Source organism: Eptesicus fuscus, chromosome 14 (genome assembly GCF_027574615.1).
Source record: "Eptesicus fuscus isolate TK198812 chromosome 14, DD_ASM_mEF_20220401, whole genome shotgun sequence".
NCBI classification, from domain to species: Eukaryota; Metazoa; Chordata; class Mammalia; order Chiroptera; family Vespertilionidae; genus Eptesicus; species Eptesicus fuscus.
In genome coordinates this window covers 51,583,458-51,608,757 of record NC_072486.1, presented here as the reverse complement: position 1 = coordinate 51,608,757, position 25,300 = coordinate 51,583,458, and the positions used below count along the sequence as shown (strand labels likewise).

The 25,300-nt window shown below is 40.8% G+C and overlaps 3 protein-coding genes across 4 annotated transcripts; 1 reads left to right on the top strand and 2 right to left on the bottom strand.

Annotated features, from left to right (window-relative positions):
• The first annotated feature begins 364 nt into the window (after positions 1–364).
• TAS2R40 (taste 2 receptor member 40) lies at positions 365–1,321 on the top strand. Its single transcript, XM_008153963.2, has one exon. The coding sequence runs from the start codon at positions 365–367 to the stop codon at positions 1,319–1,321; it is 957 nt and encodes a 318-aa protein (XP_008152185.2).
• Positions 1,322–10,451: 9,130 nt separating this feature from the next.
• LOC103297271 (olfactory receptor 2A2) lies at positions 10,452–11,381 on the bottom strand. The gene has a single exon (XM_008153962.2). The coding sequence runs from the start codon at positions 11,379–11,381 to the stop codon at positions 10,452–10,454; it is 930 nt and encodes a 309-aa protein (XP_008152184.1).
• Positions 11,382–23,124: 11,743 nt separating this feature from the next.
• Positions 23,125–24,777, bottom strand: LOC103297270 (olfactory receptor 2A12). Of its 2 annotated transcripts, XM_054726283.1 has the most exons (2): positions 24,763–24,777; positions 23,125–24,057 (listed from the first exon to the last, which is right to left on the bottom strand). In XM_054726283.1, exons 1-2 carry the CDS (start codon positions 24,775–24,777, stop codon positions 23,125–23,127), a joined length of 948 nt encoding a protein of 315 aa, XP_054582258.1. The 2 variants fall into 2 exon arrangements, with proteins under 2 accessions (XP_054582258.1, XP_008152183.2); XM_008153961.3 differs by lacking the exon at positions 24,763–24,777 and having other exon boundaries at positions 23,125–24,227.
• Positions 24,778–25,300: the final 523 nt, after the last annotated feature.

The following is a 25,300-nucleotide window of genomic DNA, read 5'->3' as shown; positions in this document are numbered from 1 at the left end:
AGGTCTTGTGAGACAAGTGAAAAGGCCAAGAGAGCACTAAGGCTCCTCACCTGGGACTCTTAGCCCTGTCAGGGGAACATGAGCAAAGTTCAAAGGTGCTGGGACAGAAGCCTGTCTCAGTCTTTCCAGTGAGGCCTGAAAGCCCAAGACAAATGGATCTTTATGAAAAATGGACACAGCCAGTAACCAGAGCCTCTCATCATTTGCATGTCAAGCCTCTAACCTGCAGTCATGTGACCAGCAAATGAAGAAAAATTAGAAAGAACCATTAACTGAGAAAAAAATTACAATAACATTGATTGAGGGTCAGAAGATTGTGGAGCAGGTACTTGGCAAGGAAACCTGAAAGTCAGGGCCAAAGAGAATGATGACGGTGAACAGCGATTACACGGATAAAGACATATCCAGGTTTAAAGTAGTCTTCATCTTGGTGGTCTCCGGAATCGAGTGCCTCGCTGGCATCGCTGGGAACGGCTTCATCACGGCCATCCACGGGGCCGAGTGGGCCAGACACAAAAGCCTCCCCGTGGGGGACTGCATTGTGCTGATGCTGAGCTTCTCCAGGCTCTTGCTGCAGATTTGGATGATGCTGGAGAATGTGTTCAGCCTACTATTCTGGGCCACTTACAACCAAAACACAGTGTACACACCTTTCAAAGTCATCGTCCTGTTTCTGAACTACTCCAACCTCTGGCTCGCCGCCTGGCTCACCATGCTCTACTGTCTTAAAATTGCAAACTTTACGCACCCTTTGTTCGTCAAGATGAAGAGGAAAATCACAGTGCTGATGCCCTGGCTTCTGAGACTGTCGCTGCTCATCTCCTTGGGCTTCAGCTTCCCCTTATCTAAAGACATCTTCAATGTGTATGTGAATAGTTCCATTCCTACCCCCTCCTGCAACACCACGGAGAAGACGTACTTCGCTGAGACCAACGTGGTCAACCTGGTTCTTCTCTATAACCTGGGGATCTTCATTCCCCTCATCATGTTCATCCTGGCGGCCACCCTGCTGATCATCTCTCTCAAGAGGCACACCCTACACATGAAAAGCAATGCCACTGGCTCCAGGGACCCCAGCATGGAGGCCCACTTGGGGGCCATCAGAGCTATCAGCTACTTTCTCATTCTCTACATTTTCAATGCAGTTGCTCTATTTCTTTCTATGTCCAATGTCTTCAATGCCTACAGTTTCTGGGATATTTTATGCAAATTCATCACGGCCGCCTACCCTGCTGGCCACTCGCTGCTGCTGATCTTGGGCAATCCTGGGCTGAGAAGAGCCTGGAAGCGGCTTCAGCGCCGAGTTCACCTTCACCTGTAAGGACAGACTCTGTGACTGGAACCCACAGGACCGGCTCCAACCAGCTCTGCCCTTTCCTCACCTAGACCGCTCTTCCTCACCCTTTTTTTTCTTCCCTAATCCTGCTCTGACACTCCTCCTAGGTAGATGAATGCTCTCATATGTGTGAAGCTCAGTTTTTAACTCTGGATTCTCAGAAGTGGCTACACAACTCTAAGACAGATTTGTGAAAGCTCCTTGATCTGCGCTCCTTCGGATCCTGCCCTGAGTTCCTCTCCGCTTCCTCCTCCATTGAGCCTTAAGAAGAGGGTGACTGCACATCTCCATTTGCCTGGGATGATCTTTGTTTGTGCCTATTATCACTGAGCACCCTCTAATTCTCAAGGCTATATTGGTCTGGTCACCCTGCTTGAGGCACTTTACTAACCCACAGTTAAGAAAGAGGAGGGCAGGTGACAAGCATAGTATGCCATCGAAGAGGAAATCAGAATACCTCCAGAGAAAGAGGTTCAGGGAAGAAAGGCTGGCCAAAACTACCAAGTGCTATAGAAGTTTCGAGGACAATGAAGAGTGAAGTAAAAGACTTGGGACTTGACTAAAAGGAGGCCACGTGTACTATTAGGAGAGTGATAAGTGACATTCAGATTACAGGAGTTTCCAGTAAAGGTGATGAAAATAATCTCAAGCGGCTTTTTAGAGATAAAGGTGAAATACAGGGTGGCAGGTGGATAAGTGGGTGGTCAAACCAATGCTTTATTTTTCCAGATAATAGGGGACAAAGTGAGGAGAGAGGAAAGGAAGAATGAAGAAAAAAGGGTGAAGTGTACGGGAAGCAGAAAGAACATAGAAAGAGGCCAGAGTTAAGGAAGGTCTATTTTGCTTTGCTCCTGACTCTGTGACACACAGGTGACACCCGTGCCTCTGGCTTTACCGGTTCTGGGTCAACTTAAGTAGCTGGTGGGGCAAGGGCAGGTTCCCTGGGAGTGGCTCTCTGCGAACAGGACTCTTCACTGTCAGCCTTTAGCATGGCCTCCAAGGACTGTTCACAAAATAAGACACCCCACCCCCAGGTACCTTGCAATTAGAAGGGTAGGATTTGGGGGTTTCTTGTATTTGGCTGTTTTTAAAATCAGAACTACTGACAAAAACGTAAAAAGAATGCTACTGATTGTGCCAAGCTTAAGTAGCTCCCAAATGAAAATGTAATGTCATTGGCACAGACTAACACCCGAAATCCTACTCTTAAATATATATTTCAGAGAGTCTTGGGACTTATTTAACTGGAAAGGAAAATATTTATGAAAACACACTATTTTGGTAGCTTTCCTGCGTGATATTAATTTATGTGACTAAAGTTGGTAGACTTGTTATAGTAAGACAAATTAGATTTTGAGGTTTCATTCCAATTCCTAAAAATAGATTTTTTCCAAATAATACATGCATACATGCTCACCAAGTGTGCTCTAATGCATCGCAGAGAAAAACAGAAGATTGATTTAAAAGTCACCACATCTTTAATATGAGCCATGCCAAGATAAATACTGCATAATTCCTCTACATGCTTATTGTGAAGAAATATTCCCTCATTGTTTGCAAGAGCCAAAGGCGGCAGAGAGCTAACGAGAGCTTCAAGGATGTGACATCTTATCAATGCTTTATGTTGCACTACCTTCAACAAAATGAAGTTCTCTCCAATCCTTCCTTCTTTCCTTCGTTCATTCCTTCTTTCATTCCTTTCATCTTTTCTTCCTTCCTTCCTTTCTTCCTTCCTTCCTTCCTTCCTTCCTTCCTTCCTTCCTTCCTTCCTTCTTTCCTTCCTTGCTTGTTTTCTCCCTCCCTCCTTCCTCCCCTCCTTTCCCTCTGTTTTTCTTCCTTCCTTCTTCTCTCTCTGTAAAACCCACCTAAACTTCAGGAGCAAGCCAGTATACCCTGCCTTCAAATTGACTGGCTTTAGACAGAAATCTGAAGTCCTAAAGGATCCATCTTGCAAACTCTACGTGACACCCCATCCTGAGAAAGGTTGAAAGTTATGGTGTGGCTTAAACCGGTTTGGCTCAGTGGATAGAGCGTCAGCCTGCGGACTGAAGGGTCCCAGGTTCTATTCCGGTCAAGGGCCCATACCTTGGTTGCGGGCACATCCCCAGTGGGGGGCGTGCAGGAGGCAGCTGGTCGATGTTTCTCTCTCATCAATGTTTCTAACTCTTTATCACTCTCCCTTTCTCTCTGTAAAAAAATCAATAAAATACATTTTTTTAAAAAAAAGGAAGTTATGGTGTGAAGGATTCCTTCACTGTACACTCTGGACATGTGTACAGCTAAGGGGATTTGGTTGCCATGGGATCCCAACCTGGAAGGCCCAGTACAAGGCTGGAGCCTCAAACCTGGTGACGTCCTCAACAATGAAGACAAGTCCAGTGGCCAAGGCAGAGCTAAGGACTGGGATTGGAGGGCCACCAGATTGTCCCACAGCCCAACACAATCTTCCCCTTCTAATAATTCAGTGCCTGCTAAATTCTACCCTGGCTCCTGCTTTTCTGCAGGAATTCTTTTCTTAGTCTCAGAAATCTTTGTTTTGAGGTCCTATGACAAAAATGTCTACTGAAGAAGGGAAAAGCAACTATAAGTTCAATCAACCAAGACTTGAGTTGGGGGAGGACAACAGAAAGCAGAAGCAATCATGGCAGGAAGGGAAGGGAGAGATGCTGGAGAGGGAGCCTCCCATCCCACTCCCGTTTCCCTCCTCCCTCTGGAGAGAAGTGGAATCCTTAGAGGAGACAGGGAAGGAGTGGAAATTTCTGACATACTCAGAAAGGCTGGTTTGTTGGAGAAGCAGGAAGGATTAACCAGCTGGGGAACCAACCTCACTGTTTGAAGGATCAGGGAGCCCTCTGGACCCCTTCTCAAGACAAGATGGGCGTTGCCTATGTAGGAGAGGTAGAAAATGGAAGAAAATGTTCATCCCCAGGGTCTTCTGGCAGGAGGTAACATGTTACCTGATTAGAAGTTACTGTTGGGGGAAGGAGGATGGGAGCATTTTGGAGCCTGGAATGTGGCCCAGCAGGTCCAGGTAGGAAATGGCAGCATTCCAAACAGAAGCTGTGGGGTGCCAGGCCACACCAGGAGGGACTGGAATGGAAAGTGGGAAGGTGCTGAGGGCTGAAGACAAACTTGGCCAGGCTTGGGTGGGAGAAGTACTGCACAGAGGCTCCTGCCAGGCCTTGGGATCGTCCCTGCAAGCAGCTAAACAGTCTCCCCAAGCTTTCTAAGGATCTGTTCTGGGGGACCCTTCACCATGCAGGGTGCCACATGGCAGAGTGCCCTGTGTCTGCAAAGCTAGCATTGAGAAGTGGTTAACTTTTATTTACAGACACTGAAACGTGAACTTCATATAATTTTACATGTCATGAAATATTCTTTTGACTTTTTCAGCCATTTAAACATGCATAAAACATTCTTAGCTTATGCGCTCTCTAAAAATAGGCATTTGCCAACCCTGCACTCAGTAAACTCTCCAGCCCAAGGAGGCCCTAAGACCCACCACCAAACCCACGTTACCTTAGCTGTGAACTAGAGACACTTCAGGACAACTTTGCCATGTTTTGAACATTGCAACTTCCCAAATATTTTTGCCACTCTCAATTTCTCCAGCTTTCATTTATCCCTTTGCAATCCCTAAACCAGGACCCTTTAGTTCTTTGTAACAAAACAAACAAAACAACTAGTGCCCTATTCCCCTCTGCCCCACTGCGAACTATGAAGGGCAGACACGGGGCACTAAATGTGTTTTTATATAAAGCTTTAAAAGATACCACCCTGAAACTAGTTGATAAGAAGGAGTAAAAATTGGTGAACAAGGTCCTTGGGAATGTTCTGAAGGCGATGTCTCCGGGCCTGAAATGCACACGCTCCTCCAAACCCCCGCTGTGGGACTGAACACCAGGCAGCTTCTCTTCCTGGGTCGGTCCAGTGGGGCGATGTTTATGACTTCCGGCTCTTTCAGGTGGCTAACTGGCTGGTATGTTATGGGGTGATGGGAAACGCCTAGCGTCAATGTGCTGCATGGGAAGAACCAGACTTTGGTGTCGAAGATCTAGAGTTGAGTCCCTACTCTGGAAAGTTGCTAACCCTCTCTCAGCCTCAGTTTCCCCATCTGGAAAACAGAGATGATTATAATATGGGGCTGTTTTTAGAGCCAAAGGAAAACATATGTGTGTGCACAAAGATGAGTGTGTTGTTGATTCATTCAACAAAGGTGTACTGAGCGTATGGGCTACGCACTGTATCAGATGCTGAGAACTCAGAGGTTAACACAGCAAAAATGTCACCCTCCAAGAGTGCAGACCTGGGGAGGAGCAACTCAATGTGGGAAATATTTCATTGGAAGTCAATGTACTGTGGGGTCAGGGATGTTCCTCAAATGTTCACAATTAAAACTCCTCTCCAAAAAAAATCCTGACCTGGCCCGTGTGGATCAGTTGGTTGAGTGTCGTACCATGCACCAAAAGGTCGCCAGTTCAATTCCCAGTCAGGGCACATTCCTGGGTTGTGGGCTGGATCCCCAGCCAAGGCATGAAGCCAATTGATGATTCTCATATTGATGTTTCTCTCCATCTCCTTCCCTCTCTCTCTAAAATCAATAAGATAAAATTAAAAAATATTTGTTTTTAATCCTGATGTTCTTGCTTTATCTCCTTCTAGTAGGAGAGGGGGGAATTCAGGACGGAATCCTTTCTCTCAATATCACTGGACCAGTGAGGAGACTGAGAGGAGAGATGTTCCACTGGGCATCCTTAGAGATCCCCATCAGAACCTGAGGATGCAAAAGAGAAGGGGTCCCATTACAGCCAGTCCTACCTAGGGAAAGCTGCTGTTTGCATCTCCTGCCTAGAGCCTTCAGAGACTGAAAATAAATCTGTGGTTTATTCAAACCAGATGCTGGATAATAAATTATTTCTGGTGACCCTGCATGCAGCTGGAGCCATGAGTAACAGAAACGCTTAGTAGGGAAGGGTGGCAATTCAACTCTGAGAAGACTGAACACCCCATGTGACCCCAGTGTGGTTTCTTGTCTCATCTCACTGCTTAGTAAACATAACATTTACAGTTCTACTCATAAATGCAGTGAGAAAAATTTGCTTGCCTTTGATTCCAAAACCCAAGGAAATGCCTCGGAAAAATTCAGACTAGCCACTTGCAGGTCGTGTCTCTACAGGACCCTGCAGCCTCCTTCCAACATCTCCTCCTCTCTCAACCCAGCTCCCCGAGGAACAATGGAAGATTCCATTGGGGCAGGGATGAGAGAAGCAGAATTTTGTATCTGGTATTTTTCTTTTTTTAAAAAAATAGCTTTATTGAGGTATGAGACATATAAAAAAGCTGTACATATTTAAGGTATACCACATGAGGAATCTGAAAATAAATATCCACTCATAAAAACATCACCATAATCTCCATCACCTCAAAAGTTCTTTTGGAGAAGGTCTTTTTCTACTGTAGGCAATTAGAACGGTTTAACATGAGGAGGTCTTTTAATCACCGTACTACATACATAGTAATTAAGAAGAATTAAATGTCTAAGCTTGGATAATAGTAACACTATCAAGATCTATGTAATCCACGAGATACACTCAAAGATGAGGTGGGGTTTGATACCAATTGTCACTTATTCTAACTGAGATAACTCCTTTAACTGACTAAAATAGTCCTGTGAGTAGGTAATATGTTATATACATGTCTTATGTCTTTTATGAAACAGGAACATGACAAGTGTTTGTTAAATGGAAGAAATTGATTTGTAATTCATTCTCTCTCCCTCTCTCCCCCTCCTTCTCACAGGTCACATACTGCATTACACTGTATCCATGAAAGTTTTTAAAATATCTCAAGGGTCATAAACTTGAAAGAGATATAAAAAATTCTTAACATGATTCAAGTTTTATGAATTCATGCTTCTCTATATATAAAGCATCTTCTATCATCAGTTACCATCCAATGAATTCTACTGTACTAGAAAAAAGAAAGTTCACAGAATTTAATCACTTGAAAATTTCCATGAATTCAAAATGCCATGAATAATTCATATAATTTGAATACAGTGTTTCTATAGGCTATGCTTGGATAAGATTGAAATATGAACCATATTATAACTGTAGAGAGAATGTCAACACCTAAATAAATTATACCTGCCTTGCAGTGATTTTTATAAGAAATTTTCAGAAAGACTGTATTATTGAAAAGTTAGTATACAAGAAAATAAAGTAACCTGAGATGGAAATGTGAAGACACAGGTGAGAGCACTTTAAACTTCTGCAAGTATGGACCTCAGGGAAGCATCAGTGATGAAGGCAGTGACCCTGTGGGAACAATGGCGCAGACAGAACTGAGAGACAGTCCTGAATTCCTGGATTTCTACAAATCTGATTGCATTTGAAAGGGCTTCCATAACTGTGCATCTCTGCCCATAGCATTCACTGTCCAGGGCAACCAGCCTCTTAATAATCTCCGATCTGCCAGGCCTTACAGAGAACAGATCAGGTCTCTTCGCCACATCTGAGGCTCTGAGGAAACCCTCCTTCACTTAGCGCATTCTTCCTTGGGATAACTTAGCTTCATTCTTTGTCTGATAGCACAGATACTGAGGTACTATGTTGTGGGGGTAAAGCACAAAAGGCTCTGGAGCCAGGCTGATGAGGTAAGAATCTGTCTTTCTGGTGTGTACATATATAAAATAGACCGATAATGGGACTTCCTTTATGTCTTTGTTATTATGACTGAGCTGTTCCATGTAAAGTACTATCAATACAGAGTGCATAGCACTGGGTGATTAATCAAAATGTTAGCTATTATACAAGCTCATTATATTATTACTAGAGGCCCGGTGCATGAAAATTCATGCACTGGAGCAGGGGTTCCATCAGCCCGGCCTGCCCCCTCTCACAGTCCGGGAGTCCTCATGGGCAGGAGGCGACCCGGCGACCAGGGAAAGGCGATGCCCCCATCACACCTCTGCTGCTGCCACTGCCAGCAATGCAAGCCTTGGCTGGCCCTGGTTACCTGAGATGGAAAGGGAGAGGGCGGCCCTTGGCGGCTGGGCAGCCGTCATCCGAGGCTTGCCTGTGCCTCATGCTGGCTCTGGGCAGCTGGGGGCTGAAGGGACTGGGGGACTTCAGAGGCAGGTGCACAGCAAGGCTGGGCCCACATGTCTGCCGCCCCGGTGGGGCTGAGGGGACTGGGCACCACCATCTTGTGGCTGTGGGTGCCGCCATCTTTGAGAGTGTGGCAGTCAATTAGCATATTCCCTCCTTATTGGCTGTGGGCACTGCCATCTTTGCGACAACATGAGGGTCAATTAGCATATTCCCTCTTTATTAGATAAGATATTCAGTAAGCTCTGCTGCCTACATACACAGTAATTAAGAAGAATTAACACCTATCCTCCTCAAACTTTCTGAAAAATTCAAGAGGAGGGTAGATTATTTGGTTACCAGGCTGAAAAACCCTGTTAATCTTATTCTTGTTCTACCTGCTACCTGAGTTATCTACCCTCTAATTTGAAGGAATTCACACAATTTCATGTGACATTAGTTTGTGTTTCTTACTCTGCAGGTTCTATATGGTTCCATGTGAAAGAAACCATCCTGATGCCACTATTCAGAATTCCTTCCTAGACAGTTTACATCCACATTATTAAGAACAGAGATACAGATTTCTCATGTAGTGTCTAATCTAGTGTTTTCTTCTCAATTCCATTTTCTGGATTGAGAGGAATTCCTGTTTTCTAGGTGAATGGCATGTATAATCCTATATAATAAAGAGGTAATATGCAAATTGACCATCACTCCAACACACAAGATGGCTGCCCCATTTGGTCAAAGATGGCCGCCACAAGATGGCCGCAGGGGAGGGCAGTTGTAGGCAATCAGGCCAGCAGGGGAGGGCAGTTGGGGGGGACAAGGCCTGCAGGGGAGGACAGTTGGGGGGGGGGGGGACAAGGCCTGCAGGGGAGGGCAGTTGGGGAGGACCAGGCCTGCAGGGGAGGGCAATTAGGGGCAACCAGGCTGTCAAGGGAGGGCAGTTGGGGATGACCAGGCCAGCAGGGGAGGGCAGTTAGGGGCAATTGGGCCAGCAGGGGAGCAGTTAGGTGTCAATCAGGCTGGCAGGGGAGAGGTTAGGGGGTGATAAGGCTAGCAGGCAGAAGTGATTAAGGGCAATCAGGCAGTCAGGCAGGTGAGCGGTTGGGAGCAAGCAGTCCTGGATTGTGAGATGTCCGACTGCCTGTTTAGGCCTGATCCCACCAGGAAGTCAGACATCCCTCGAGGGGTCCCAGATTGGAGAGGGTGCAGGCTGGACTGAGAGATACACACTCCCCCCCTCCCACCCCGTGCATGAATTTCGTGCATCGGGCCTCTAGTTATATAATAAAAGGGGAAGGTTTCTACCTATGCAGGAAATACAAGCTAAACAATATTTTTATACAAAAAATACCATATCACTTAAACATGTTGCATAAATATAATGCCATTGTATCACACATACCTTACAACAAGGTTTCAACAGAACAGATAATGCATTCCCAGATAATTGTGAATTAAATCTCCCAAGATAATGGATGTAATTTTAATTCATACATTTTTTAATGCTTATAAGTATTTGATGAATTCAGTAATTTTAAAACTGCTGGGAATTACTGCCTATGCCCTTTAAAGACTATAAGGCTTAGGTTAATGTAAATTCTCAAACTGGTATATACTAAGAAATACTAATGAGTCATTCAAAAATACTAGTGTGCACATTTCCCCAACCCTTTGTTCTAATGAAGTGACAAGAGGTCACATATGTATAAATACATAAGCCAAAGAAATGTATTGATAAAACTTTCTCACATTTAATTTGTTCTCCATATAATATTCCTGGCCTTAAAAAAATGAAGAGAATTTATTATTTTTTTAAAGAAAGACCAGATATTCTGATAATTTAGTTGTCCCATTTCAACCTTAGAAGATACGCTCTTCTGTGGAATTTTATCCTACTTTTAGAGCTAAAATTTGAATAATTACTATTTTAATATCAAACTTCTAATTGGGAAATTTTTCCGAGTGTTTCCTTCACCAAACCACATATTTCATAAGGCACTTGAACATCTATCTACCCTTCACATGGACCTCATCTGCAGTGCTCTATACAAGGCATCCTTCACCTGAGTGTTCCTCAGGCTGTAGATGAGGGGGTTTAGCATTGGGTTAAAGAGACTGTGAAACAAGGACAGTATTTTCTCCTTCTCCTCTCGTTGACTGGATTCTGGGACCATATAAACCACCATGGCTATGCCAAAGAAGAGTCCAACCACACAGAGGTGGGAGGAGCAGGTGGAGAAGGCTTTTTTGCGTCCCTCCTTTGACTGGATATTTAGGATGGCCCAGAGGATGCGTATATAGGAAACTAGCATTAAGCAGAAGGGCCCAACTAAGACAAAGACAGAAGCTGAGAAGATGACCACTTTGTTGATCCATGTATCAACACAAGCCAGCTTGAGGACAGACAGGATCTCACAGAAGAGGTGGTTTATTTCCAGGGGCCCACAGAAGAGCAACCTTACAAGGAGAATCGCATGGATCAGAGCCAGGACAAATCCACATGACCAGGAAGTGATGACCAGGGCTGTGCAAGCTCTCCAGCTCATAATGACAGTGTACTGGAGGGGGTGGCAAATGGCCACAAACCGATCATAGGACATCGCCACCAAAATCAGGCATTCTGTAGCAGCAAGACCCAAATACAAAAATGTCTGCACAATGCATGGGACAAAGGAGATGGTTCTCTTCTGGTTCACTAAGTTTGCCAGCATCTTGGGGACATTGTTGGAAGCATAGGACATATCAATGATGGCCAAGTGTGAGAGAAAGAAGTACATGGGAGTGTGTAGTCTCTGGTCCAGACAGATGAGTACAAAGATCATGCCATTTGCCAACAGACTGAAGGTATAGAACAGGAAGAAGATCCAGAAGAGGAACATTTCCACCTCTGCACTGAGCTGGAATCCCACCAGGATGAACTCTGTGACCCAGGACTGGTTGTCCCCCATTCCTTAATGACAGCTGTTCAAGGATTTAGATGTGATAGAAGGTCAAAGCTGGATAATCAACAAAAATTGGAGTTATTTATCTCAAAATGAACTCAGAGAAAAGTTATATACTTGTCCCTATTAAAAAGCTTCTCCTACTCTCCAAAATTGGTTATCTATTTTTAACTTTTAATATGAAATAAATTTAAACTTACAGAAAAGGATCAAGAATTATGCAAAGAACTCCAAATATATGCAGATACCCAGATTCAACAAAGAACTCCACTATACCCAGATACCCAGATTCAACAAATTTTAATATTTCTTTAATATTTGCTTTATCATTCTCTTTTTCTCTATATTATTACATATGGTTATTACTTTGTTTGAACCAGTTGAGATTAAAGTGTAGGGATAATGCCCATTACCCTAAATTCCTCATTTTTTCACCAAGAACAAAGACATTCACAAATATAACCACAATATAATTATCAAAATCAGACAATGTAATGTTGATGTGAATCATTAAACTACAATATTCTCTCTCTACTCCCCCATCCAGGACCCAATCCAAAATTACATATTATACTTAATGTCATTTATCTTGAGTTTCCTTTCATCTGAAATACTAGTTAGTCTGTCTTTGCCATTCATGACCACTGAATTTTGGAAGAATATAGAGAAGTTATTTAGTAGGATGTTCCCCAAATTGAAATTGTATGAAGCTCCTCATTTTTATTCAGATTATTCACTTTCTGCAGGAAAAATAAGCATTCTCCATTGTATTCCATGAGTAAGTGCTTGATGTTCATTTGTTCCATTATTGGTGATGCTAACTTGCATCACTTGGTGAAGATGGTGCCTCCCAAATATCTCCATTACAAAATCATAATCTTTTTTCACTGATGTAATTTCTGGAGCACCCATTAAAATTACTAAAAAATATTCTGTTCTTCATAAACCTTTCTAATCACTAATTTCAATGCCTGTTGATTATCTTGCCTGGCTCAGTTATTAGTAATGATTATTGCAAATATGGTGTTCTTACTCCATTATTGTTGTTATATTTATTGGTTGTCAATTTCCCTTTAAGGAAAGGCTCTATCATCTATCTACCTATCTATCAATTATCTATATACCTTTATGCATCTGTATCTGTCATCTTTCTATCAGTATGGACTTATGAATTTGTATCAAGGGATTGTAATTATTATTATTTATTCATGCTTAATTATTCTAGATATAAACCCTCCAAGCCTGCCCTTTTGTTCTGTTAACATGTTTCCATAATTTTGAGTACTCCCTTACTTCTGATATGATGGTTTACACTTTTCTTATACATTCCCTTCCTCAGCCTCGGACCCAGCCATTTCTCTAAAGAGAGATCTTCAGTAAAAAATCTGATTACTTCACTGAAGAGTCATATTTATAAAACAATATCTAGATTTTAATCATTTATACTTTTATCATGATTTCTGCCATATTTCTGGTGTCCTCTTTTAAAAGAACAATCATATAATTTGACAAGGAATACAAGTTGCTATTGGGATAACAGATTCTTATATTTATAAAAATTAAAAACAGCTTAACTGACTTCCCTTTAATGAAGTCCAATTTATTTCTCTACATTAACATTATTAGCATTAAAGAAAATAATCTTAATTTTATTTAGTAGTTTATTTTTAGGCAAAATATATATTTGTAACTAACACATTAATTATCAAGGTTATATTATTCTTTTGTTTAATTTATATTTAGAAAATTAGCCTCTTGGACATTTTAACTTTAGAGATTAAAGTTGTAAAAATGTGGTTCATTGTGTGAATAAGGTGGTTCTTACCTGGTGTGAGGGTTTGACATCAACTTTCAAAAGCTTCTTAGGAAAACATTATGAAACCCTATTGAAGACTAAAAAGATAATACCCTGAAAAAAGTCAAAAGTGATCATTTTTAATAATTTGTAATACAGTTATACCTTTTTACTGTGCATTTATTTTCATATATATCATGAATTCAAATATATGCATATCAAACAGTATTTATCTACTTCTTTCATTTAGAAACACACCAGGAACTATTTCCCATGTCAAAATATTTCTATGAAGCATGCTTTGAATAACTGCACACTATTGTATTTTTGTTTTTTATTTTTTCATGAATCCTTATAGTAAATTCTGAGATTTGAAAATGCTCAATCAAATCAGTCATAGAATGTATGTATCTCTCTATCTTCAGTCATCTAACAAAATCCCAGATGTATAATCCCAGCTCTGTCAGAAAGCACCCAGTGGAAGGATGTCTAATTTAACAGTTATTTTTCCCTAAATCCTAAACTCACCTTCCTATGTGGTTGTCCCACTTTTATGGCTGTTCCTACCATGCTGGCTGCCAAAGGAGCGTTGATCCTCTTTTAATGCTTAGGTGAAAGCCTGCTTATTATCAACCTTTGGTTCATTCTTATCTCAGATTGATGCCAAAAACTGAAAAATAGGAAAAAATGCTAAGTGGAAATTAATACTCCACAACGCTTAAGTACAACCTGACTTATAATGTATGTAGCTATTTGGTTACCAGGCTGAAAATCCCTCTTATTCTTATTCTTATTCTTATTCTTATTCTTATTCTTATTCTTCCTGCTACCTGAGCTATCTACCCTCTAATTTGAAGGAAATGGCACAATTTTACTAGTATGTGACATTAGTTTGTGTCTCTTATTCCCCAGGTTCCATATGGGTCCATGTGAAAGAAATTATCCTAATCCCAGTAGTCAAGTTTACATCCACATTATTATAAACAGAGATACAGATTTCTCATGTAGTGTCTAATCTAGTATTTTCTCCTCGATTCCAATTTCTGGCTTGAGAGGAACTCCTGTTTTCTAGGTGAATGGCATCTGTAATTATATGACTCTTCACTATATATTAATAAGAGGGGCAGGTTTCTGCCTATGCAGGAATTACAAGTTAAACAATATTTTTATATAAAGAATACCATATCACTTAAACATGTTGCATAAATAGAGAAGAAAATACCATGGGAGGCCTAAAACTCCACCTTCCCATTAGAGTGAATAAAACACTTGAAGCTCAAATAACAAAAGGTTTTTGTGATCAGTATGAACAGTTCCTCATCTGGGCAGTCCTATAACTCCGAGTGTTTTCTTGATCTGTGGAGCTTTATTCTATTGCTCCAACTCTTGTCAGGAGTCTGGGCACTCAACCTATCTTCTTTTATGATAGGAAAGATCTATATATATATATATAAAAGCCTAATATGCTAAGTGTCTGACCATCTGCTCGACTGTTCGACCAGTCGCTATGACACGCACTGACCATCATGGGCAGGCACTCCAACCAGTAGGTTAGCTTGCTGCTGGGGTTTGGCTGATCAGGACTGGGCGAGAGGGGCCGGACAGTCCTGGATCCTCCTGCAGTCCATCCCGCTGCCCCTCCCCAGCCCCAATTGTGCACCGGTGGGGTCCCTTGCAATCCAGAACCCCTCAGGGGGTGTTGGAGAGCCATTTTTGGCCCAATCCCCACAGGCCAGACCGAGGGACCCCACTGGTGCACGAATTTATTTACATAAAATACTGTGGCTTCCAATCTGATAATCATCCTGATACGCTGATAACATGGGAAGGTCAGGAAAGGCAATACTAGGTTGCAAACTTATACCTTATACTGTTTCAGCAAAGAAATGACTTACTGAAACCCTTACTAGGATATTCTTTTCCACTGAGAGAACTTTCCCTGGACATCACCACCATCATTAGCCGAGGTAATATGCAACATCATTAATCTGGCTATGTCAGAGCCTCACTCAGAGACAATGCCTGGATACACAGCCTCTCACTGAGACTCTGTGCTGGCTCTGACCAACACCACACAGGCACATCAGGAGGTCAAAGCCCCTGCCCACAGCACAGTAGGCAGAAGTTCCCTAAGATGAGGAAGGAAGAAATCTAGTAGTTCCCTAAGATGAGGAAGGAAGCCTATTATACAGTATCTACCTGCAAGGCACAATACGAGTCAGGAGGAAAGATCATCCAGCAATGTCATTCCTGTCCACACAGCCAGGTGGCTGTCCTGGCCTACACCAGCTGCCTGCACTGAAACCTGCATCCCAGCATGAATTCCCCACTTCTGCACAAGGAGATCCTAGCACTGGGTTTTCTCACAAGCATCTCTCTGACCTGGAATAAACCCCCAGAGCTGAGATGTACCTCTAAACTGGGTGTAGTATCCTGCTGCCTCAGAAGCTTGTGGGGGTTTAAATCCAGGTACAGGAGGATCCACGGGTCTTGGTGAAGGTTTCTCAGAGGAGCCCAAGAGCACAGCTTTTACTTTAGAATTAGATGAATTAAAAACATTCTTTAGTTTCTATTGAGAGTTCAAATTCCCAGAAGGATCATAAGTTATCCTACCTAGTTATCTTCTCTCTGAGGGAAAAAAGAAAATCTCTGAATTTTCTCTCTGGAGGAGAGCAGAGATTGGGTCTCATTGTCCTCAGAGGAAAAATACTAGGGAAACAAAAATACTAGGAAAAGTACTAGCAGCTTACTGTTTCTACATAAACTTTCAGATATCTCAAGGTTTTAAACCTGAGACAGGTACCACAAATTACAGTATCCAAACTCTTATAATCATTAGCTTTATGAATGCATGCTTCTCTACATTCCCCATAAAGGTACACGAGAGGCTGGGACTATTAGGTGGTTGAATCACGGGTTCCCATGAAACTTGTTAGGGCAACCCTAAGAGAGAACAGTTTCCCCAAAGCAGGACTATCTCTCACTGCAGTCAGGGTTGACAGATACAAAGGAGGAAGGATTATAATATCCATCAGCAACAATGATTAAGTCCTTCTTATGTTTCAGAAAAGGTGCTAAATACCATATATTGACAGCATAGTTCCATCTGATTATAATATTCACTTTACAGATGTGGAGATCAAAGCTTAAGCACACTGTTATGAATTCTTTGAATGTGTTCCAGGGACAACTGGGAATCTCTGAGAACCTTTCAAAGGGTCTATGAGGTCAAAGCTACTTTCACAATAACATTTAGACACTTTCTGCCTTTTTCATCCTCACTCTCTCCTGAGTGCACAGTGGAGCTCAGAGCAACATGACATGAGATGTTGCATCAGACAGAATGCAGAAGAATAAAAGCCAAATGTCCTTTGTTAAACCAAATACTGGAAAATTTTAGATAAAACTCCGGGTCTTCGTACCTTCCTCACATCTCTTCTGGAGCTTTTTATTTTTAACTGCTTGATTACTTATTTGTTGGTTTACTAATAGTCTGGGTTATTTTAGTGGCATGTATTCTCCCCTGCACTGTACTTCAGTGATAACATCAGAGGGTGCTGCTTCTCATGAAGTGCAATCATGGGTACACCTACATTCATCCTGGGATGAGGGTGGTTTTGACAGGTTCTCTTTGCCTAGTCACTGACCATGTCCAGCTGTTAAACTCCACACTAACTGTGGGCTGATCAGTCTATTGTTTTCAGTAATGACCCAGGACATATACTGCAAAAGAGAAAGGTCAAATCAAATTTGGGATCCACTGGTTAGTTAGTATTTGAGATTCCTTCTGACCCCTAGAGGGTCCCTCTCAGCTACGTCTTTCTCTAGCTCTTGCCTGCAAATTAGCTAGCCAACAGTTTAGCCTGTACAGTATCTCCAATCCTACATAATAAAAGGCTAATATGCAAATGACCAAATGGTGGAAAGACAGGTCACTATGATGCACGCTGACCACCAGGGGGCAAACACTCAACGCAGGAGCTGCCCCCTGGTGGTCAGTGCACTCCCACAGGGGGAGCGACGCTCAGCCAGAAGCCGGGCTCGTGGCTGGCGAGCACAGCGGCAGTGGTGGGAGCCTCTCCCACCTCCATGGCAATGCTAAGGATGCTCGACTGACAGCGTAGACCCACTAAGCCATCAGTCAGACATCCCCCCAGGGCTCCCAGACTGTGAGAGGGCACTGGCCAGGCTGAGGGACAAACCCCCCCCCAAGTGCACGAATTTTGTGCACCAGGCCTCTAGTGGTTCTATAAGTCTTTTCCCAGCTATCTTTCACCAGAACTTCTGGCTGTTTTTGAGAGAGCCCTTAGGCTTAAATTTCTCCAAACTGTTGCAAATGATGTCAGCTCCTGTAGGAGAGATTACCATCTATTTGAAGACAGGCTACTTTACCTCCAGTCAAGTTCTCTGAGCCACTGTTTTTAGCTAGGTATGGGGACCATGGTAAACTGCTCCCTGAGTGGCATCTCCATTGTAGGAACTGGGCTCTCTGCAAGGAGTGGGGGTGCCAGGCACTAGCCTCAGATCTTCTTGACTAGCCTTTCTGGTGTGAGACCACCACATTAGAGTGGTTTTGTGCCCAAGGAAGTGTCTCTGTCCTAGGAGTGGGGACTGGGCAGAAGGGCTGTGATTTCTTGATCTCTCAAGCTAGGAGCCCCATGGACCCTGTTAAGACATCATCTCAGAGAAATTGTTACCTCCCAATGGAGAAAATGTGGTTGCCAAATAATCACTGCACATTCCTCACATGTATTTTTGACTTGGCAGTTTAGATATACTCTCCCTAATTTTCTTTAGTTTGCCCTCCATTTCAAACATTCCAGATTTCTGAGCCACATTTTTATTTATCCTGAGTTAAAAGCCCACAGTTAAAATGAAAAATGAATCTCTCTCTCTCTGTTTGATGATTGTAAAGTCCTGCCCTTTCTAATTTCCTAAGTGTATCTTAGTTGAATTCTCTAAAAAATCTTACTTCTTAAACTGTGGTGGAAGGAACACTTCAAAATTAGAGCAATCATTTTATCTACTGGAGAACAGAAAAAAATATATTTAAGAGGAGGCAAATTGGGGTTCTTTTCTTAAAATAATCTTACTCTTCTTACTTTCTTATTACTCTCCAGCACACACTCTCTACTTCATTCAACTCCTACTCCCACTCATGAAATTCTCATTCTTGTAAGATATGTACATATATAATACCTTAATAAAAGAAAATAAATAAATAAAATAAATTATCATTCTTTGTTTTAAGTCAGTTTTATCCTTGTGTCACCCATTTGACTTCAGACATAATACCTATTCTCAAAGCACTCATAGAGCCCTCTTCAGCCCTTTCAACCAAAATTGGACTCCCTTCTCTGGTAGACTAAATGCATTTATTAAAACACCCTTCAAGGTGGTGCTTAAATAATTTCTCTTTACTTTTAATATTCTTATAGTGTTCATCTTTCCTATATTTTACAAGCAAAACAAAATTATTATAAAAAAATAAATTTCACTTATCAATACCCAGAGAGAGCTAAGGATAATAATTTGGTGCATGTTCATTCAGATATGCATAATTACCACTTTTATTTCTTTTGATGAGGACAATATAATATCATTTAACACAGCTTATGGTGGATACAAAGAGGTGTCATGAGTCATCTCTATTTTTTGTTTCTAATCTTTGAAACACTAGAGCAAAAACATTTACTCTCAAAAGTATTAGACTTCTTGTGAGTATTAATATTTATTTGATTACTATTTTATATTTTAGTAATAATAAATATTACAAAGCATACTTGGCTCCATCATTGGTGATGGACCTTTAGGGATAAAAATGTTTGCAGATCACAATTAGGTGCAATAACCTTTAGCTGCACTTAAATATAGTTTTAATATTTTGCCATCTCTGAGACAGAAATTCCTCCTTCACAGGGCTTGAGTCTATTATTATTTTTTTAAGTCCACTTAGCACAAAGAATTTCAATGGGATAGTTGAGAAAGATAAAATAATGTTAGCAATGATGAGAAATTAGAAGTGTTCATGACTGTTTTCATCATAACTTGTCATGACATATCTTTTTTAAATGTATGATGCTATTATAGGATGCGCTCCACCAAAACAAGGGAGTAAGACAAAAAAGAAGAAGACATTACATGAATGAACTAAGGAGTCCAACTTAGGATAAAGGCAGATGGAATTGCTAGAAAGTAACCAGTCTAGATAAAGAATGGAAATCTCCTGAGAAATGGATATGTTATCCGAGATGACCAAGGCTGGTGGGGGGGCGGGGTGGGGAAGGGAGGGGCCTGAAAGGTACAGAAAGCTTAAGCAACAGGTCCAAAGAATCCAAACCAGAAAATAACAGGGAAATTAGTTACCTTCATTACTTGCAGCTATAAGTATTCAATCTATACACTCTTGCAGCTTAGAAAGTCAGGTGAGAGAAAACATTGGCCTATTATAGTTTCCTTGTCAAATTTGTTGCCACTGCTGATCAAGCACCCTGTGGGAACCATTATGATTAAAGGCTCAATATCCCAGAGATTTCTGGATGGATATATATATATATATATATATATATATATATATTCAAGGCTAATAGGACAGATGGATGAATAATTTCACATTTGGTTAGTGGAATCACACATATCTCTGTGCACTTAGAAAAATATGAGAAAAGTATAAACACATGATAAATATTTTATATACTAGTAAATTGGTTCATATTCATGCTATTTTTAATCACATTTATTTTTTTAATATATTTTATTGATTTTACAGAGAGGAAGTGAGAGGGATAGAGAGTTAGAAACATCGATGAGAGAGAAACATCAGATCAGCTGCCTTCTGCACGCCCCCTACTGGGAATGTGCCCACAACCAAGGTACATGCCCTTGACCGGAATTGAACCTGGGACCCTTCAGTCTGCAGGCCAATGCTCTATCCACTGAGCCAAACTGGTTAGGGCTAAGCACATTTATTTTTAATGTAATAGCAAAAAAAACTATCTACTACATAACTAAAGTACTTATTCTATTTCAGAGTCCTTTTTTTAAATGGTATAAGATGAGAGTCTTAAAACAACCTCCTTGGTAAAAGAATAATTTCTCATTTTACTTAGAGGTTGTGTCCATTAGGTTTTTAAAGACTAAGTCTTATCTTGAGAGAGTATCAATTAGGTGCTTAAAACTGAAATATGAGGAAATTAACACACTTCAATTTCTGACTTCTCAAGAGGTAAGAAGGCTTGCTTCAGAACTTAAACATTTAGTAGATACTGCTATTTGTCTGCCCTGGGCCATTGCTCCCCTCCTTGCTGACCTAGCACTGCTGATTTTCTTTCCATATGAGGAAGTAAAATTATCAGAGGATGAGGGCCTCACTTTGAGCCACAGGGGAGTAAGCCATGATTGATCTAAGCCAAGCTCCAATTTCATCCTTTTTGTCAGTCACCGGTTTAGAGATGGTCATTTGACCCAATTTTGGTCACTGGCAGAAAAGGGAAATCTGCTCAGAGGAAAAGCTTCTGGAAAAGACTGTCCTTCCTGTAAACAGAGGAAAGACAGACAAAAGAATTTATTGTGCTTCTTTTTTAAATTAATTTTAAATATTATGTTAGCATGTTTTACCACAGAACATCTGAAAATGGTTCATCCATCATATGGTCAGGAAAAAAATCTCTATTCTGCTTTCATTCTTAAAGTGTGTTTATTTTGTAAAGTGATTTGGGTAAAAAGATAAACTGGAGTAATGTGGTAGAAAGTCACCTCGTCGTGACAAGTGGAATTCTGAAATATGCTGGTCTTGGAGGAAGGAATACTTGAGACCTAATAAATTAGAAGGTCTGGTAGAAGAGGATTCTATGTCTTGCCTTTTCACCCTTTTTATGCTCTTTATTGAATAATACACATTCTTAATTTCAATTTAGTCAAATTTATCAATGTTTTCTTTTGTGACTAATCATTTGCATATTATTTTTTAAATCCTTCCCTTCGTATATTCTAAAACCTTTATAGTTTTGCCTCTGATACTTGGGTCTTGAATACACTAGGACTTGTGTTTCCCACGTGTGAGTACGTATGTGGCTACTCAATTGTGCCAGCACCATTTCCAGCAAAGCCCTTCCTTGCCCTGCCACACCCCTCATCTAGCAAGTGGTCATGAAGACATGAATCTACTGCTATGCTTCATATTCTGTTCAGTTTGTTTGTTGGTCAATCCCTAGATGATTACCATACTTCCCTTGTTTGGCACCTTATAGTACATCTTGTTACCTGGGGAAGCAAATCCTTCCACCTTATATTTTATCTTTTTTAACAGTGTTTGGGCTAGCCTTGGCCCTTTCAAGTTCTGCGCAAACCCACACATTCTGCTGCGATATTGTTGGAAATTTATTAAGATTACATTAAGTTTATCAATCAATTTGAGGAGACTGTTTTTGTAATATTGTGTTTCCAAAGTAAAAAATCTAGCATATCTCACATTGAATATCTGTGTACTTAGTTACCATGGTGACTCAATACATTTTTCTAATTGTTTCTTTACAGTATTTTATACATCCTTTGTTATATTTACTCATAAGCATTGAAAAATTAAGTCCTGCTGTTTATGGCTGCATTTTATAAATTTTCATTTTTAATTATTTGTTATTGTTTATATGAAAATATTACCTATGTTCATATTGATTTTGTAATAAATTACCTTGTTAAACTTCCTTACAATTACAATAATATATCAAAAGATTCCTTTGATTTCTAACATACATTTTCATGTCATTTGCATATAACCACAATGTGTTTATTCTTTCTCAAATGTGTGTGTGTGCACATGCACGTGCCTGTATTTCTTCTTTTTATCTAACTGTATTAGTTAGGATCTCTAGTAAACATTGAAAACAAAGCAATGTTGTACATCTTTATCTCATTCTTTTTTTCTTTTCTTTTTTTTTTCTTTTTGTTGTTGTTGTTGTTGTTGTTGTTGTTAATCCTCACCCAAGGATATTTTTCCATTGATTTTTAGAGAGAGAGGGAGGAGGAGAGACAGAAAAAGAGAAATATCGATGTAAGATAGACACATCAATTAGTTGCCTCTTGTACCCGCCCTGACCAGGGCCAGGGCAAGGGATCAAGCCTGCAAGCAAGGTACAAACACGGGACCCTTCAGTCCACTGACTGACGCTCTATCCACTGACCCAAATCGGCTAGGGCTTATCTCATTCTTTATCTTAAAGGGAAGGATATTAGCATTTCATCATTAAGTATGATGTCTGCTGTGTGAGTTTTCTTTTTTTTCTTTTTCTTGATAGGTCCTCTTTAAAAATACTTATTGTTATATTAGCTTGTAAAGAGTGTTATCAGCCCTAGCTGATCTTGCTCAGTGGATAAAGCACTGACCAGCCAATTCCAGTTAAGCTGCAGGTTCCTCACCAATAGTTGGGGTGCGTATCTCTCTCACATCGATGTCTCTCTATCTCTGTCTCTCCCCTCCCTTCCACTCTCTCTAAAAATCAATGGAAAAGTATCCTCGGGTGAGGATTAACAACAACAAAAAAGAGACTTATCATAATTAAAGTTAATTTTTGTCAAAAACTTTCTTAGACCTACTGACATGCATCCTTTAATTTATTAATGTGACAAGTTATTTTCCTAATGTTTGTTTTTATGTTAAATAATTCTTGCATTTGGGGGCCTAAAAACTGTATCAAAATGCAAAGTTATTTTATTTTACTAAGACTTTAAAATATTTGCATCTATTTCATGAATAGGATTAGACTGTGATTTTCTGTTTCACACTTTATCTCAGGTTTGGTATCAATGGCTTAAATAAGAAGAGTATTTATTTTCTCATTTTATAAGAAGCCCAAAAACAAAGAGTTCTGGGTTGATTAAATTAAAAGACTCAAAAGAGCATTCAAGGTCCCAGAATCAGGAGGATGAGCTCACAACCTCACAACACCTAGCCATCCCTCACAGTGATCTCTTCTTCCCCAGTCTCCTCAGGGCTCCCTTCACCTCTGCGTTCCTCAGGCTGTAGATCAGGGGATTCAGCAACGGGTTGAAAAGGCTGTAAAACAATGATAGAATCTTCCTTTGTTCTTGAGAGTGGCTGGATTTGGGGGCCAGGTACATGATGATGGCACTGCCAAAGAAGAGCCCGACCACGCAGAGGTGGGAGGAGCAGGTGGAGAAGGCCTTTCGGCGGCCCTCCCCAGACTGGATCCTCAGGATGGCAAAGAGGATGCGTGTGTAGGACACCAGCACCAAGCCCAGAGGCCCCACTAAGACAAACACAGAGCCCACAAACAGGACAATCTGATTGAGCCTAATGTCAGCACAGGCCAATTTGAGGACTGACATGATTTGACAGAAAAAGTGGTTGATTTTTTGTGGCCCACAAAAGGGCAGCCTCAGGATGAGAGTAATGTGGACTAGAGCCAAGAGGAAGCTGAATATCCAGGAAGCGGCAGCCAGGACTATGCACACTCTCCAGCTCATGATGACAGAATAATGGAGGGGGTGGCAGATGGCCACGTACCGATCATAGGACATCACCACCAAACTCATACACTCTGTGACCGCAAATGCCAAGTACAGGAAGGTCTGAAGAATGCATGGAGCAAAGGAGATGGTTTTCTTCTGCATCACAAGATTTGCCAGCATCTTGGGAACAGTGCTTGAGGCATAGGACATGTCAATGATGGCCAGGTTTGAGAGGAAGAAGTACATGGGGGTGTGCAGTCTGGAGTCCAAGCAGATGAGCCCCAGGATCACCCCATTTCCCATCAGGGTGAGGCTGTAGAAGAGCAAAAAGAACCCAAAGAGGAAAACTTCAAGTTCTGGGTCAACTTGGAAGCCCAGCAGGATAACTTCTGTGATCCATGTCTGGTTGCTCCCCATGTTCTTCTGACAGGTAAATACAATGCTGCACTTAGGAACAGAAACTTCAGAGCTGAGGAGCAGAAAAGGGAAAACATGATATCCTCATACAGAGAGAATCTATGCCAGAAGCCACAAATCAGTAATCCATGGATTCAATCCAGCCCACAGTCCTGTGATGCTCATCTGCAAATGTGGCATTTAGAGATATTTAAAAACTTTAGATATTGACCAATATTAAAAATTGGGAGAGTTCACATAAAAAGTAGGGTCTCAGATTTCCTTTAAAAAATAAAAGCTTTGATACTCCTTGAAAAGTATTATAAGCAATAATCACCTGAATTTTATGAAGAGACAGAGACAGATCATTTAACACTAATCTCTGTTTTCTCCCAGAAATTGAAGCTTAGTGGCACTTAATTTTATCATTGCACTGACACTATTGGTTGTATATTTAGTTTAAAGTAAAGAGCTATGCTCAAGATGAGTTCTTTAGTTCTCTTCTACTTGAAATATATGAAAATTACAGATCAAAATATAAACTGCAAACCCGAATAGACAGCCAGAATTTGAAATGAGACAATTCTTCCACATACCAGAAATAAATCAGAAATATGATAACATGTTCCCAGGATGAAAGCATAGAGTCATACCTGGAACTCAGTTTGGATGGAGTCAAAGCAAGTTTTGGGAGGCGGGGTACAAATATGGTTCCTTAAAACTAAGCACTTGGGCTGGGGCCATAGAAGGAGGTATAGAACAGCTACTGGGCTTCTGGATAAGAGGACTATAAAAAAGTCAGTATGCTTGCTGCTCTCTCATTAAATCACCAAAGCCTGAGACACTGTCATAGGACCTGATTCTACGCTAGAGGGTGCGGAGCCAAGTGAGGAGCAACAAAAACTCAAATCACAAGACAAGGAAAGAGAAAAGGCTGAAAAAGCAAATTAAAATCAAGTAAAAGAAAATTTGAAAACACACAAATTTCATGTTAAAGAGGAAAAACAAAGTAAACAATTAGAAACTTGAATTTATTCAAGATGCAATTAAATGCATAAAATATAGGATGTTTCAATAGATTTTAAAAGGCATATTGTCTAAAATGCTTATTACATTAAGAAAAAATAAACAATGTAGCCATGAAAACATAAACAGTGTATAAAAACAGATTAACTACAAACCGTTGAAATTAAAATATAGCCACAAAATTTTTTTTAATCAATAAAGGGAATAATTTCTACATCTAACATTAAAGAGAGAGGTAATA